The 14,995-nt window shown below is 36.1% G+C and overlaps 1 protein-coding gene across 2 annotated transcripts; it reads left to right on the top strand.

Moving 5' to 3' along the window:
- The first annotated feature begins 7,778 nt into the window (after window positions 1-7,778).
- Window positions 7,779-11,596, top strand: LOC133788585 (auxin response factor 16-like). 2 transcript variants are annotated; one of them, XR_009873288.1, is made up of 4 exons: window positions 7,779-9,331; window positions 9,813-10,701; window positions 10,816-10,956; window positions 11,265-11,596. XR_009873288.1 is itself a non-coding variant. In XM_062226108.1 (3 exons), exons 1-2 carry the CDS (start codon window positions 8,246-8,248, stop codon window positions 10,659-10,661), a joined length of 1,935 nt encoding a protein of 644 aa, XP_062082092.1. In that variant the 5' UTR covers window positions 7,779-8,245; the 3' UTR covers window positions 10,662-10,701; window positions 10,816-11,216. The 2 variants fall into 2 exon arrangements, 1 of the variants encoding a protein (XP_062082092.1); XM_062226108.1 differs by lacking the exon at window positions 11,265-11,596 and having other exon boundaries at window positions 10,816-11,216.
- Window positions 11,597-14,995: the final 3,399 nt, after the last annotated feature.

Raw genomic sequence — 14,995 nt, 5'->3', positions numbered from 1 at the left:
TATCTTTATAAACTGGTCATTTTACGTAAAGATTTAATTCTTGTCATAATAGATGATCATTTGTAGATCAGTCTAAATCCTGAGTATTCATGAACTCATGTTTATGTTTATTGAAACTTTTGATTCACTCGTTAAGGTGTCTTAGAATAATGAAGCTAATGACTTTGGTTTTGGAGATTCAATATCATGGATGGCTGGGAACATGAATTGCAATATTGGAATCCACGCTTTCCTAACGAATCGAATATTGGTTCCCTTAAGGGTTGATTCTAGAACTTAATAGTTATTGAACTCAAATCTATAATTAGATTATAGATTAATTATTCGCTAGTGAATTAATGGTACTTAAGGATCAAGAATTAATTAGAAGGGTAAAGCGGTAATTTTGACCTTCTCTAAACAACGAACCAATAATGGAGGACAGAACTACATATATTGATTATATCAATGGACTACTAGAGAAAACTCTGTAAATATAATTCTATAAATTAAATACTTAGAGTGCAATTCCATATTTATAGTGGAGTAATCATGGAATTAATTGTTGGGTTTTATGCCCTTATAAAACCATGTCGGACATGTAACACGATTTCATATTGTCAATAAAAGTAGTAGAAATCACTTAGTTTGACAACCATGTTGCTTGCTTGTTTTATTACATGATTATTGAAATAATACAAATATTTATAAAATCCTGAACATATGGATGGTTACAATTATAGTGACTAGGTCACAGTGGATTATAGTTGTAATTATATGTTCAAAAGAACGAGTCCTAAGATTAGATCAGTGCATTGGATTTTCACTGATTAGGCAATCTACAATATGATCTACTTACACATTCGGGGTGTGATGTCTTGTCCAAGGCATTGACCAAGCAGATAAGATTAGATGTATTTAGTTACATCGGATTAGGACCGATATTGATTATTGATTTATAAATAAGTATCGTTGTTATCAAATTTAATCAATGTCACAACGTTGACCATATGTTAAGTCGATCTTAATTCTGAGTGATAATATTCTGCTAATTATTTTATTTAAATCTTTTGACTTGTTCGTTACCAGCTTACCCTACGATCTAGCCCATACTTACATCTTGGAGATTTAGTAGTGTAACTGAGTAGGAGTATTATTCATAGATATGAAATCTATAACTTCTGTATGAGAAGTGAAAAGATGATTTCCTTAATTGTTTTGTTCAAAAGGTTAAATGATTGAGATCTCATTTCTATGATTAAGTTCACGGAAATATCATTTACAAGGAACTTAGTGGGAGTTAAGGATAAAATATTGATGAGGGGTAGAACAGAAATTTGCACCCATCTCGTTAGTAAGCCATCGATAGAGGATTGTCTAACTGTAATGGTTTATAACAATGGATAACGTATTTATGGTTTGAAAAATATGTTCTATGAATTCAAGAGTTCAATTCCGAGTCTATAGTGGAGTCATGAGGAATTAATAATGTAGTGAAATTATTTGTAGATAAATTCACGATAACTTATTGCAACTTGATTTCATAGATCCATGGTCCCTGAATCACCTTTGAGTAAATAATCTAGAATGTCTCAATTAATTGGTTTAATTATCAATTAGGATTTTTAAAGTTGACTAGGCAATTTTGAAAAATTTACAGAGATATGAGATTTAGAGAATAAAAGAGAATCTTTGGGTAAATTTATTAATATTGATAAATTGGTATCAATATACATAAATAATATTAAATCAAGTTTCAAATTATAATTGGTTAATTTGAATAAGGATTTAATTAATTAATTAAAAATAAATAAATAAAAAGTTTTAAATTTAGGCCAAATTGAGATTTAAATTCAAAACAAAGAGGTTGAGCCCAAGTCCATTTATGGCAGCCCAAAGCTTTTATTTTTTATTTATTATTTTTAATTAATTTAAATTTACATAAAGCTCATTAAGTTGTCTATATAAGGAATATGATATCTAGGGTTTTCAGGAAGATGTCAGTCCCAGTCTATAAAAGTGAAAACCTAGACACTCTAATCCTTTCTTAGCCACTATCTCTTCTTCTCTTCTAGATCTCTATCGCATGTGTTGAGAACCAGCCCACACTAGTTCTAGGTTGATCAAAGGCTTGGTGAGGAAGACTGTGTTGTTGATCTAGTTCATTCTCTTGATAATACTCTGCTACAGAAAGGAATCAAGGGTTAGAGAGATTGAAAGGAGTTGTTCCAGTTCTGCTGCGCATTCATAAGTTTCTATATCTTTGTGTTTATGTTAATTTATGAATCTGATGTTCATATGTAAGTCATGTTATTCTATGTTTCAATTATGTGTTTGGAAAAATAATAGGAAGCATGCATCTAGATTTAAATTCCAAGATCCTACATTAATAAATAAGATTATTAGATTAAAGAGTTTAATTAATAATCAGGTTTATTGGAGCTTCGTATTATAGGTCCATAGTCCTCAAATCACATCTGTCCTACACTGTCAAGGGTAAGGATATCAAAATAAAGATTTGTTAAGAGAAATGACTAAATTGCAAAGGAATTAATTTTCCAGGACAAGGAAATAAATATTTGATAATTATGGGTAATTGATTAATTGTGAATTAATTAATTATTTAACTATATAGTTTTTATTTTGAAAAACTATAGGTTAAAATTAATATTAATCTTGTTTGGATTAATATAAAGAGAGAAAATAATAAATATCTTATTTATAATATGATATTTATTTAATTTAATTTAAAATTGATATTTTAAGATAAAGTTAATTTTGAATTAATTAATATTTATGTTGTAATAAATATCTTGTCTTAAAAGTTGATTAAATAAAAAAAATGAGGAAATTAGGAAAACCCTAATAGGGTTGGGCGACACACACTGTACAGTACAGTGTATGGCGCCTAGCATCAGGGATTTTATCCCTGAGATTTGAATTTTGAATTTCGAATAAATTTGTTTAATCAGTTATTTAATTATTATTTTTAAATATGATTTAAATAGACAATTAAATGAAAATATCTAATTAGTTTTAATTTGAATTATATTTTAATAGATTAAATATCTTTATAAATCTGATATACGTGATATTAAAAAAATGATGGATAATCAGAATCTCTATCTAAAGCAATAATTTTCTCTAAACTTGAAAACTATTCCAAACCTTCTCTCTGTTAAAACTCTCTAGATCTAATGTGTTGAGTACATCTAAGGAGTCACATAAATCAACTTTTTGAATCCTACATGCCCACACATGTCCTTATGTGTTTGAGGATTGCTCTGGAAGATCATGGTGTGAGATCTCAGAACACTGGATAGGAAGATCGTTGATTTATACAAAAAGACTCAAGGACACTTGATAGGCTACAAGAGGTAATCCCTAATCTATTTGTATGTGATTTAATATTTATACATATAGGATCCTGTCTGGTATTAATATTTCTTAAAAAGGGTCTATATATTCTGCTGCGTACCTTTGAATTGATCATTTAATACCAGTAATTATTATGTATGGTTTGAGACTGTGATGATTGGCTAAGAGATGAGTAGGCATGTATTATCTAGGAGTCTCAGTGGAGACCGTTGACCTAGATGCTACTCTTGAGCACCTAGTATTATCTAGGAGTCTCTGTAAACTGATACAATCGCTTTTACACCCGTGATGACACTATTGCTCAAGGTGAGCTGTTATTTTCTCTCATCATGAATGTATGGTTAAAATATTGTTATCTATACCTAGGTCTCTGTTATTAAATAAGTATGTTTAATGTGGGAATGCTTGTACGCTCCATTATTATTGGAAATCCCCAAGTTTGCTTCTAGAGTTTAGAATTGGTGGAATTTTGTCGTTAGTTATTCTCTGCAAGTTGATACTTATACTGATTGTGCTATTTGGGTATAGTTTGAGTACTACTAGGATGCTTAGGTGTTCTTGAAATTTCTTGCTTAGGGCCCAAATTTATTAGAACTCTAATTCTGGTAAGATTGTCTGTTTGTTTGTTTCAATGATTCGGTCATTGATTCTTAATTCGTATGCTATGCAGTTTATTGATTGTTAAGTTGATCTTACTAAGTGTTATCACTTACCTGATTGTTTTATGTTGTAGGTAAGGATGAGGGTAAAGCCGAGAAGTAAGCGATGGAGTCTACCTTGTTGGATGTACATGTGGCACAGCCGTGGAATGTGTAGTCGATTTTGAAAAGCTTAGGGCATGATTGGTATAGTATTCTAGAATGATTTTATGTTTTCAAAAATTAAAAGTTGTGGGATGTTGATCCCAAAAGAGGGTGTTTTAATATTTAAACTCGCAAGTGCACGAATCGTTTCGGAATATAATGTTCATGTAAGTACGAGGTCGAACCCATGGGAGTTGACTAACATCAAAAGAAACTATTTCAAACAAAGCAAAAATATTCTAACCTAGTTCCAAATATTTGATGAGATTTTGTTTTAGAAAAATAAAAGACAAGTAATAAAAAGATTAATGATTAAATAGAAAAATAGTTTTCAAATGAGATAAGTAAAATAAGATTATTAAGATGTTAGAATCTACAAAATGCAAGTTCAATAGTATTTATAAGTATATTGATTCCCAAGTTTTGATGTAGTTGAAATAAATCACACTATATATTTTTTTCAAAATATATTTTCTATTCAAGCACAAGTTACTCTTTCAAAAATGTAGGATTTTTCTTCACTTATATAAGATATAATTTCTAAGCATTAGTTGTGTTACAATCTAATGAAACTACAAAAAATCAAAGAGATTATGTTTAGGCAAAATATGATACTTATGCTCTAAGAATTAGATGTGAACAATTTAATGAAAAACATTTAATCAAAGAATATCATATTTTTGCATAATGAAGAACTAAGTGTAATATGCTTTAACACTCAATAATAGATGAAAAATGCATATCTTTGATAGAAAAATCCATAAACAATGTTACACAAATGGGAAATCAACATACAATAAAAAAAAATACTATCTAGTTACATTTTGCTTCATCATCATCTTAATAACCTTTGAAAAAGATTAGAAGCTCATAACTAGATTGAAATAAAAATTACAAAATAACATACTTGACATGCTCTTCAAAAGATGGAAATGGTAGAGAAAAGAGAGAAAAATATGTGTAGAAGATGTTGAAAAGATGAAGAAGAAGAGCCCTCCAAATGGTCTTACAAGACTTTATTTATAGGCAAAATATGGAGATTAAATTAATCAAATTAAAATAAATAAATTGATTAATTTAATTGTGTTGGGAAGTGGTAGGATAAATAGAGTAAGTGTAAGAGTATTGGAAAGATGAAATGTTTGGTTGGGTAAAAGATTAGTGAAAAGCTAGGGTAAAAAGATGAATTAGGAATATTTATTTAGGTAAGAAAAATAGGGAAGAGTGAATTGATATTTGAGTGAAAAATATTGGGAAGGAAAAATATGATCTTTGGCATTTTGGTCTTTTTGTGGCTGTTTGGCAATGACTTGGGCAGGAATTTTGGCCTAGCTTGTTGGGCCTTGGGGCTGAAGGAAAGGATTTGGACTTGGTTTGCTGAAGAATGCTTCGGTTGGCAGTGGTTTCGGTGGTGCCAGCTGGATGGAGTTGAAATGATACATGCAATTGAAGAGAGAACTTCGGCTTGCACTGGGAAGGAGATGGAAACGTGTTGGGCCTGGGTAGGTGCGGCCCAAACCGTGGCTGGGCAGGGGCATCAACTGGAAGAGCATGGGCTGGGCCTGGTGGCTAGCGGGCTGAAGTGGCAGGCGTGGGCCTGGAGAAAAATGTCACTTTCCTTGCTTTTCCTTTACAGAAATGCCATTTTTTTCACCATTCTTCTTGCTTTTCAAGAGCAAATAACATACAAAAAATTCCCTATAAAACAAACATAAATTAAATTAAAACTAAATATTTTCAATAATGAAATATACAACAAAAGTTCAATGAAAATATTAATTAAAATTTAATTTACTTAAACATTTAACCTCAAAATTGCATCTTTTTACTCCTAACTTAACAATATTAATTTTAAATAACTAAGCCATAACATTTTACAATAATATAACAATAAAAATACACAAAAATCTATAAAATTAAAATAAACCTAATAAATTCAAAATTACTTAAAAACTTAATAAATCAATTAAAAACTCAAGAATTAAGCAACAATTAGCACAAAAAGTGGTAAAATAACTCTATTTTGTAGAGTTATCATGGGACCTACAAATAAAACTTGATTGGTTAAATGTTTTTGGAAACTAATTCCAAAATCAACTTCAATTTTAATGAAGGATTTTGAAAACGAAAATTTATTGTTTTCAGAATAATCTTACTATTTTAAAAAAAAAAATTTCTTGCTAATTTTCTTTTATTTTTCTTATAGTCTTGATTTTTTTTCTTTTGTCATTTTTACAAGTCAATCTATTTTTTAAAATTTTTATCTATATAAATTTAGTAAAATAATTAATTATAAAATCATATAACAGAATATAATTTAATTCTAATTTACAATATATTTGCTAAAAAAATTCATTGATCAAATAAAAATTACAACAAATAAATAAAAAAATATTTTCACTTCAATTATTATTATACCAAAAATAAAAAATATATATATTACATATTCAATTTTTAGATTTTCTACCAAAAAGTTATTCAATTTTATAAAACTCAAAAATAGTTAACGGACAATACATTCAATCACATTTTCATAAACATATTTTCAGACACTAAATCTAGATTCTTTTTTCAGAATCATACTTTTTCAAAATACAATTTTTAAATCACTAATCAATCATGCCCTAAAAAAATATAACTTTAATATAAAAATAATCAAAGTTAATGATAATGCAATATTGTTATGAATTTAATTAATGCACTATTATTAAATTTTAATTTATCAATATAATTAAATTTTACTTTCAGCTAAACCAATCACGTATTCAGTTTCTGTTATATTTTCAAATTTAATTCTAATCACAGATTCAGTTTTTTAAAACTAAAAAACAGTTTACTGACATTGAACTAATCATATTTTTATAAACATGTTTTCAGTCACTAAATTCAGATTTTCATTTCAGAATCCCACTTTTCAAAAATACAATTTTTTAATCGCGAACCAATCAGACCCTTATGTTTTACTTTTAAGAATTAAATGGCTCACTGGCCATTTAAATGATTGCATTTGTAAATATTTTTAAGTATGCGCATACTTCTAGAATTTTTTTATGTTGATTTTTAAGACATCTTTTTAAATAAAAATTATGTTTTTCCGCATTATTTTGATTTTGTGTTTTCAGGTCTTCACATATATATTGGAAAATTGTATAGGTCTTTACATATATATTGGAAAATTGTATAGTAAGAGTGTCAGTTTAGCCCCTATCAGTTTCTTGCATGTATATAAGACGTTGTGCATAGTAATTATAACATAGATTATACTAATTTTTATAAAATTTTGAATAATTACTGTGGCATACCATAAACAAGAATTACTATGACATACCATAAACAAGTGGTCAAAATACTTAGGTACATGTGTATAAAAAAACTTTAAAAAAAAGTGTGCAGTTACCTAAATTATTACATGACTACAATGTAAAATATTATATATAAAAAAAATTTAGATTATAATTTTTCTATATACAACAACAGAAACGCCCCTGCCTAGTGCTATGGGGTAAACGGACACTAATACACTCACTGAATTTCCAACAAAAAAAAAAAAAACAATATACTCATTAAATTTTAATGGTTGACCAATTATGTCAGAATAGTCAAAGTCCTGAGAAAACATACATAATCAGAAAGGGTCAACAGAAATTCTCGTGTTTTCAAAGAATATTCCTTATTAAACCCAATAAGAATATTTACTACCCTACCACCACTAAAGCCCGCCGTCCTCTTTCTCTGGCATACCCTTCTTCAACAAAATCTTTTTGGTATCAGATTTCAATTGAATTTTGTTTTGAGATCTCTCCCAACTACATTTCTAATTATCTCAAAACTAAATTCACTTGAGAGATAACAAAAATTTCACTTATATATATATATATATAAATATACATATATCAAGAAGGTTTATCATTCGACAGAGGTGTAAGAATGGTCACTAAGACTGGATACCCAGAAGAAAAAGAAGAAGAAGAAGAAGAACTCCGCTCTTGATACACTTTCTGTTCATTATAATATTATTAATATCACTAGGTTTGGTTTTTGTGTTTTCGACCAGTTTCTCTGTCTAAACCAAGAACAAGAAGAAGATGAATGGACCTGGCGAAGGAGGAGAGAGAAGCAACCTGATAGATCCCCTGCTATGGCACGCCTGCGCCGGACGACTGGTTCATGTGCCTCCGCTCAACTCTAAGGCGTTTTACTTCCCTCAAGGCCACGCCGAGCACGCCACAACCAACGCTGATTGTTTCACTGCCAATAGAGTTCCGTCAAAGATTCTCTGCCGAGTCAATGCCGTGGAATTCAAGGCGGATTGTCTTACCGACGAGGTTTTCACCAAGATTAGTCTCGTCCCGGTGCCGAGTGAAGAGGAATCGGATAGTGATGAAGAGAACGAGAACGACGCCAGCAGCGGTGGCGTTTTGAGTGGCAATGAGGGTTTAGAGAAACCCAAATTTTTTGCGAAGACGCTTACTCAATCGGACGCAAACAATGGTTGCGGTTTCTCGGTTCCGAAGCAATGTGCGGAGACGATTTTCCCGCCTTTAGATTACAGTAAGGATCCGCCAGTTCAGACTCTTTGTGCGAAGGATGTTCACGACAGGCTTTGGAAATTCAGACATATCTATAGGGGAACGCCTCGGCGGCATTTATTGACTACTGGGTGGAGTAATTTTGTGAACAAGAAGAAGCTGGTGTGCGGAGATTCGATTGTGTTCTTGAAGGCTAACAATGGCGATGTCTCTGTTGGGATAAGGCGAGTGAAGAGGGGAAACGAAAGAGCTGAGGTAGAATCCTCTTCTGGGTGGAACAATAGTCCGTCGTTAGGTGGCCTTTCTCGCAACCAGAAGAGGATTCTGAATTTGAATAGTTATCGGAACAGTGGACGGGTCGGGAGAATAAGGCCTGAATCTTTTATTAAAGCAGCAAATCTTGCAGCCAATGGGAAGCCATTCGAAGTCGTTTATTATCCGACTGCTACCACTGCAGCGTTCTGCGTTAAGGCCTCGGTGGTGCATGCGGTGATGAGACGTCACTGGTTCCCTGGGACAAGGTTCAAGATGGCTTTTGAGACTGACTATTCCTCTCGGGTGAACTGGTTCATGGGCACAGTATCTTCTGTTAAAGAAGTTGACCCAAGTCGCTGGCCTCGTTCCCTGTGGCGGGTTCTTGAGGTATTATTCCTCAAGTTGTTTTCGCAATTCATTGCTGAATTTGTATTTTGTGGCGGTCTTATTTAGGCATGGTGTAATTTTGCCTTTTATCACATTATCTAAACTCGCTCTTTCCGATACTCTATCGTGACTTTTTGGTTCATTTTCAAAACTTTAATTACACAACAACATTCCAATTTTCAATGTTATGTTATTGTATATCAAAAGACATTCAGAATATGGTATCCTCATTGATAACGTATTTGGAAAGTAGTAGTTCCCATCGGTTTGTTTTGTTTGTGGTGATGGTGTGAACTGTACAAGAAAGGCTTCAACGGTGATACTATAATGATCTAATTGAGATTTCTTCTTTTTCTTTTTTAATTATTTCAATTGTGTTATTGAAGATTTTGATATTTTCCCTACTCATACACTGAAATTATGTACTATGTCATCATTTATAATCTACTGTTTTCATCCATCTTTGTCCACCATACTGCAGGTGACATGGGATGATGAAAATTTTCTACAGAATGTAAAACGCATTAACCCATGGTTGGTCCAAGTGACAAACACGGAATACATTCAACTCTCATCCTTTTTGCCACCCAGACAGAAGTACCGGCTATCTCAGTCTCAGCAATCAGACATAACCCATGAAGGCGGCCAATTATCTCTGTCATCCCCTCTAGGCAATTCCCTTGGGCTCAGCAACCCTTTGGGTTATCCATCTAATAACACTCCCGCAAGCATACAGGGAGCCAGGCAAATTTTACTTTTTGGTCAATGCATTGACATTGGACAGAAACACTGTAATAGCCCTCCTAGCTTCTCACAAGTCACTGATGGGAGGGCTGCAGAATATGAAAACACAGACACAGAGAGATCTCCTTCTAACAACTCGGGACCTACTCTTCATCCTACTGGAAATGCCTTCCTCATAGACCAAACACGTGCCAGTGAAGGTTTATCCAGCTTTCTTACCATTGGGAATTCTGGTCAGAGTTTGGAGAGGTCCAATAATGCCGGAAACAACCCGGTCGTACTATTTGGTCAACGCATAGACATTGGACAGAAAAACTGTGATATCCCTCCTAGTTTCTCACAAGTTACCGCTGCAGAATATGAAACCACAGGCACAGAGAGATCTCCTTATGACTCAGGACCTACTCCTCAGCCTACTGAAAATGGCCTGAATTTAGGTCACCGTAAGATATTCATAGAATCTAACGATTCAGGATTGACTAATGGCATTTCATTTCTTGGCTCTTATGAGGGTCTCTTCAAGAATTTGAGCGACTCGTATCAAACAGAAGGATCTCAGATGCAGAACCCTGTTGTTTACTATTGATGCATCTGGAGTTGCTAAAGGACCTGAAGATGCCATTTAGGTATTATGCTCTATAGTTTTGTTCTCTTGTTTGTCATCTGTTTACCCATTGGACGTGTCAATCACCAGCTTAATGTCTTTCATCTGTTTGTCTTCACCTTGTATGCTTTTGCAGCGACTTTATGAGAACAGCGAAAAGCCTAAATATTTTTACAGCTCCAGAAAGCAGAAATTATGGTAGGTACTAGATAGACGAATACAACTAGATGCAGCGACTTTGCAATTTCAGACGACGGGCATAAGAGTTTGACTTCAGGTGGAAGTTTTTATTTAACTCTTATAATAATGGCCATGATTTGTGACCAAATTTGAAAGGAGAATGGGGACATTGATCTCCTTGTATTGAAAGTCTGCCAAAGTGTTTTTCTCTTTCCATTTATGTTTTGTATGTTATGTCTAAAACTACAAGTCTATGTTAAAGTTTATTTCTGGGGATTTCTATCTAATGCAAATCAAATTAGTGACAATCAAATGTTATTTTAATTTTTGTTGGTTAAAGCATACATGTTTATTGTGTCGATATCTATACTTTGAAATTTAACATAAACATTTATTTGCATCCAGGCGTTGAGGACTCGATTACGGATTGTTTGCTATGCTGGTTAGAAAATAATACTTGTTTGTGACTCAAGCTTCATTAACCTCTCTCGAGTTCTACTCCCCTTGGAGGCTAGGACTTGGTTTACATCACTTGTTTGAGATAATAGGAAGGAATACGATGATATGGTTCATACTTGATGTGTAGGTCGAAATTATCTTAATATGATGTGGAAAAGACTGGTTATTTCTATTGGCATAAATGTATAAGATAATAATTATTAAGGATATTTGCTACTCAATATTTGTGGTTTGTAACCGACATATGCCCAATTTTTTTTAGTGAGGAAAGTGTGAAAGTTAGAAAAACAGTAATTACATTAGTTTTTGTCCGTTTAGCTTCCTTTGTTCATGATTGAACCAACACGTATCTCTTCGTAATTGGTCTATTCATAAATATTTATCAACAACCCATAAACCATAATCCCATAAATTATCAACAACTCATAAACCCAAAAATTATCAACAAACTCAAATTTTAAGCCAAAATTGAACAAGACAACGTCCATGAATCTATGCAATGAGATAATTCATTAAGAAATAACAATACATAATATTCAACAACAAAAATTATCAACAACCCAAAATCCAAAAAATATCAAAGTTATCAACAAACTCAGACTAATATTCAAACCTAGATTTGAACCCATATTTTTTTGACCCACTGTAAACCCAAAAGTAAAAATGCAAACCTTTGCAGAGGGTATCGAAGCTTGGAGCTTGTCACCCAGGAGCAACCATCGAAGCTTGGAGCTCGTCGCCCAGGAGCCACCGTCGAAGCTCGGAGCTCATCGCCCAGGAGCCGCCATCGAAGCTCAGAGGAAAAAGACAGAGGTTGTTCGATCACGGAGCCATGTGGTCGAAGCCGTGGTAGAGAAAACGGAGAAAAGGGCTGGGCTTCGTGAGTGGTGATGAAGGAGACCAGGCCAGCATGGGAATACTGGAGCTATGTGGAGGCGCGACGCCGACAACCAGAGCTGGTTAATGAGAGAAAGAGAGAGGTTGAAGAAAGATGTGAAACCCTAATCCCAAATTCTTTAAATTTAGCTTTAGTTTTTTTATTAATAAAAATAATTTTGGTTTATACCTTTTTGGACCCTGTATTTTTCCCTGCACGCCCTGATTTTCCCACGGGCTGTTAGCGAGTTGAGATACAGCCTAATCATGACTACCACGTGGACATCCCCAAGACCGGAGCTGCCATCGTAAGAACCTACCTCCTTAGCTCGAGGTAACCTAAGGTTTCGCCAAGATTACTTAAGGACTGAGTCTGGACTCTGAAGGCCACAGGTCGAGGGAAGATCCAGCTCGTGGTACGAGCTAGGGCTGGAGGCTGTGACCCTTTATAAAGTCAACCACGCAAGGTAAACGTGCATATATCAGACATCACGTGTCTGATATATCCCTGACTTCTCGGACACGCAGCATGAACATGCGTATTCAGACACCCATGACTGGGTTGGGCCGTGCGGCCCATTATCCCCTTACCTATTGATTAGACCACACTTATGTGTCAGGTTTTAGGAATTAATTATGAATGTCACAGAGTTGACATGATAGGTAAGAAGGTCACGGGATGACCTTCTTACCAACTCCCAGGTGCCCTCTCCTATAAATATGGAGACCCTGAGAGTTACAAAGGGTTGGATTCGATTGTGTAAGAAATACCTTGTAAAAGAATACCAAGCATATAGCAATAATATTGACTAGTGGAGTAGAAGGATTTTAACCTTTGAACCACCTAAAAAACGTATTTTGTGTCACCATTCCATTTCCAAGATCATTCATCTATTTCGGTTCAACATAAGCACTAATCCCTTCCTCTTTCTTTTCTTAATTACCTGTTGGCGAAGAACCGTGTCAACAGTTTGGTGCTTTCATTGAGAGCAAGTTAGATTGGTGCTGTCGCAAACATCCAATTATGGTGACCACTCGATCCAGACACGGTAACGAGACGGAACAACATGATGGGCAGGAGGCTCATCATATCGCCATCCCCGATGAACAAATTCCGGTGGTCCAACAGTGGCCAGGCAAACAGCCGGCGGGCCAAGATGACACTGGAAGTTCGGCGCCCCGGCCACCTAATCCAAACCCAGGTTATTACACTGCGGTGGAGATGGAGAATGCTCAGCTGAGGAGCCAGCTAGCAATAGCTAATTAGCAGATCAAGGATGTGTTGGCCCGACTACCCCCTCTTACAACCGACGCTAACGTCGGAAAGAGGCAAGGCGGGACTCCTAAGTCCCGCCGGGGTAATCGGTCCAGGCATAGCCGCTCAGACAGACCTCCGACAGCCAACTCTATCCCCTCATCACACCATCGAGAGGCAAACTTCGGAGAAATGCCTAGAGCCTAACAACAGTACATCCGTTCGGTCAGAACTTCAACTCCCAGCTCCCAACCAGCCTCGAGCGTGCCCAGGAGAGCTCGAGGAAATTCCCGAAGGAGATCCGGGGAGGGCTCACAGCATCAGCCCGTCCCCAACAGCCGTCCTGTGCCTCGTCCAGATCGCCAGGCGCAGGACCCGCAGGTTGGTAGGGCCGAAAGGCCCCCACCTAATTTGATCCGTCCTGACGGAACCAAGATTGCCTCTCCGGTCAGGCATCCTCCGTCTCCCATAAGGTATCCATATCCTCCTCGCCCCATCCGAGATATTCCAGCCTACGGAAGTAGCAGGAGAAACCCGCCGTCCGCAGGACCTTCCCGACGTAGCAGGGCGCCGAGAGAAAGACCGGATCCTCACCACCAAAGGCAGACTCCGAGCCTCTCTAGCAGGAGCCACTGGACCGGCAGTCGCCGGAGTGACCTTTCTGGCGGAGACCTGCGTCAGCGTTTGAGCTCGGTACAAAGTCCTCAAACCACCCAGGGGGGCGACCTGCGAGATCGCCTTAACTCTCATAGAGGGGAACAAGTAGGAGGTGACAGCCATGCTCGCTCAGGGGGAGCCCTGTCCGAAGTACGTAACGGTGGGAATGCCCCAAATAACCTATCTCAAGATAGGAGGGGCAATAACCCACCAAATATGTACGATGGATCTGGAGCTGTTGAACAGCCCCGGAAAAACCAAGGAAATCAGGACAAAACGCTCGAGCGCCTGGCTCAGATGGAGGAGTTGATGAGGAAGCTCCTGTCGGAGAAAGAGAAAGATGAGTATGATTCGGGGGATGAGATGGAACTCTTCGCCCTCAGCATAGCAGCAACAGCTTACCCACCCGGTTTCCGTATGCCGCACCTGTCCAAATTCAATGGGGACGAAGACCCGTCGGATCATCTGGGGATGTTCAACACCCTGATGATGGCCCACAACATTGGCCCCGAGCTGAGGTGTTTGATCTTTCCTTCCACACTGACTGGACCAGCCAGGCAGTGGTTCAAGCAAGGCAAAAGACAGTCAATCATCTCCTGGAAAACTTTCTCGGCTGATTTTAAGAGGGCATTCCGAGCCTCCCAAGCTGCCCGCGTCAAGGCCGACTCTTTGGCTAACATGAGGCAGCAGCCCAACGAAACTCTGAAGGCCTACCTGAGCAGGTTCGCAAACGTCGCTACTCGGGCCAGAGACGCGGATGACAGCTCCAAGCTCATGGCCTTAAGGACTGGAATCCTCGTCGGAGGGGAACTCTGGAAATATATACAAAGAAAGTGAGTTAGCTCAGTGAGCGAATTCCTTAACAGGGCCCAGGAATGGATCAACTTGG

Source organism: Humulus lupulus, chromosome 7, assembly GCF_963169125.1.
Source record: "Humulus lupulus chromosome 7, drHumLupu1.1, whole genome shotgun sequence".
Taxonomy (NCBI): Eukaryota; Viridiplantae; Streptophyta; class Magnoliopsida; order Rosales; family Cannabaceae; genus Humulus; species Humulus lupulus.
Note: the sequence above shows the minus strand (reverse complement) of the source record. Positions and strands in the feature narration are given on the sequence as shown.

Bases quoted from the DNA above. Each gene is read 5' to 3' on its own strand.
- LOC133788585 (XM_062226108.1), top strand. From the start codon at position 8,246: ATGAATGGACCTGGCGAAGGAGGAGAGAGAAGCAACCTGATAGATCCC. The intron at 9,332-9,812 runs GTATTATTCCTC...ACCATACTGCAG, and splicing joins CCCTGTGGCGGGTTCTTGAG to GTGACATGGGATGATGAAAA.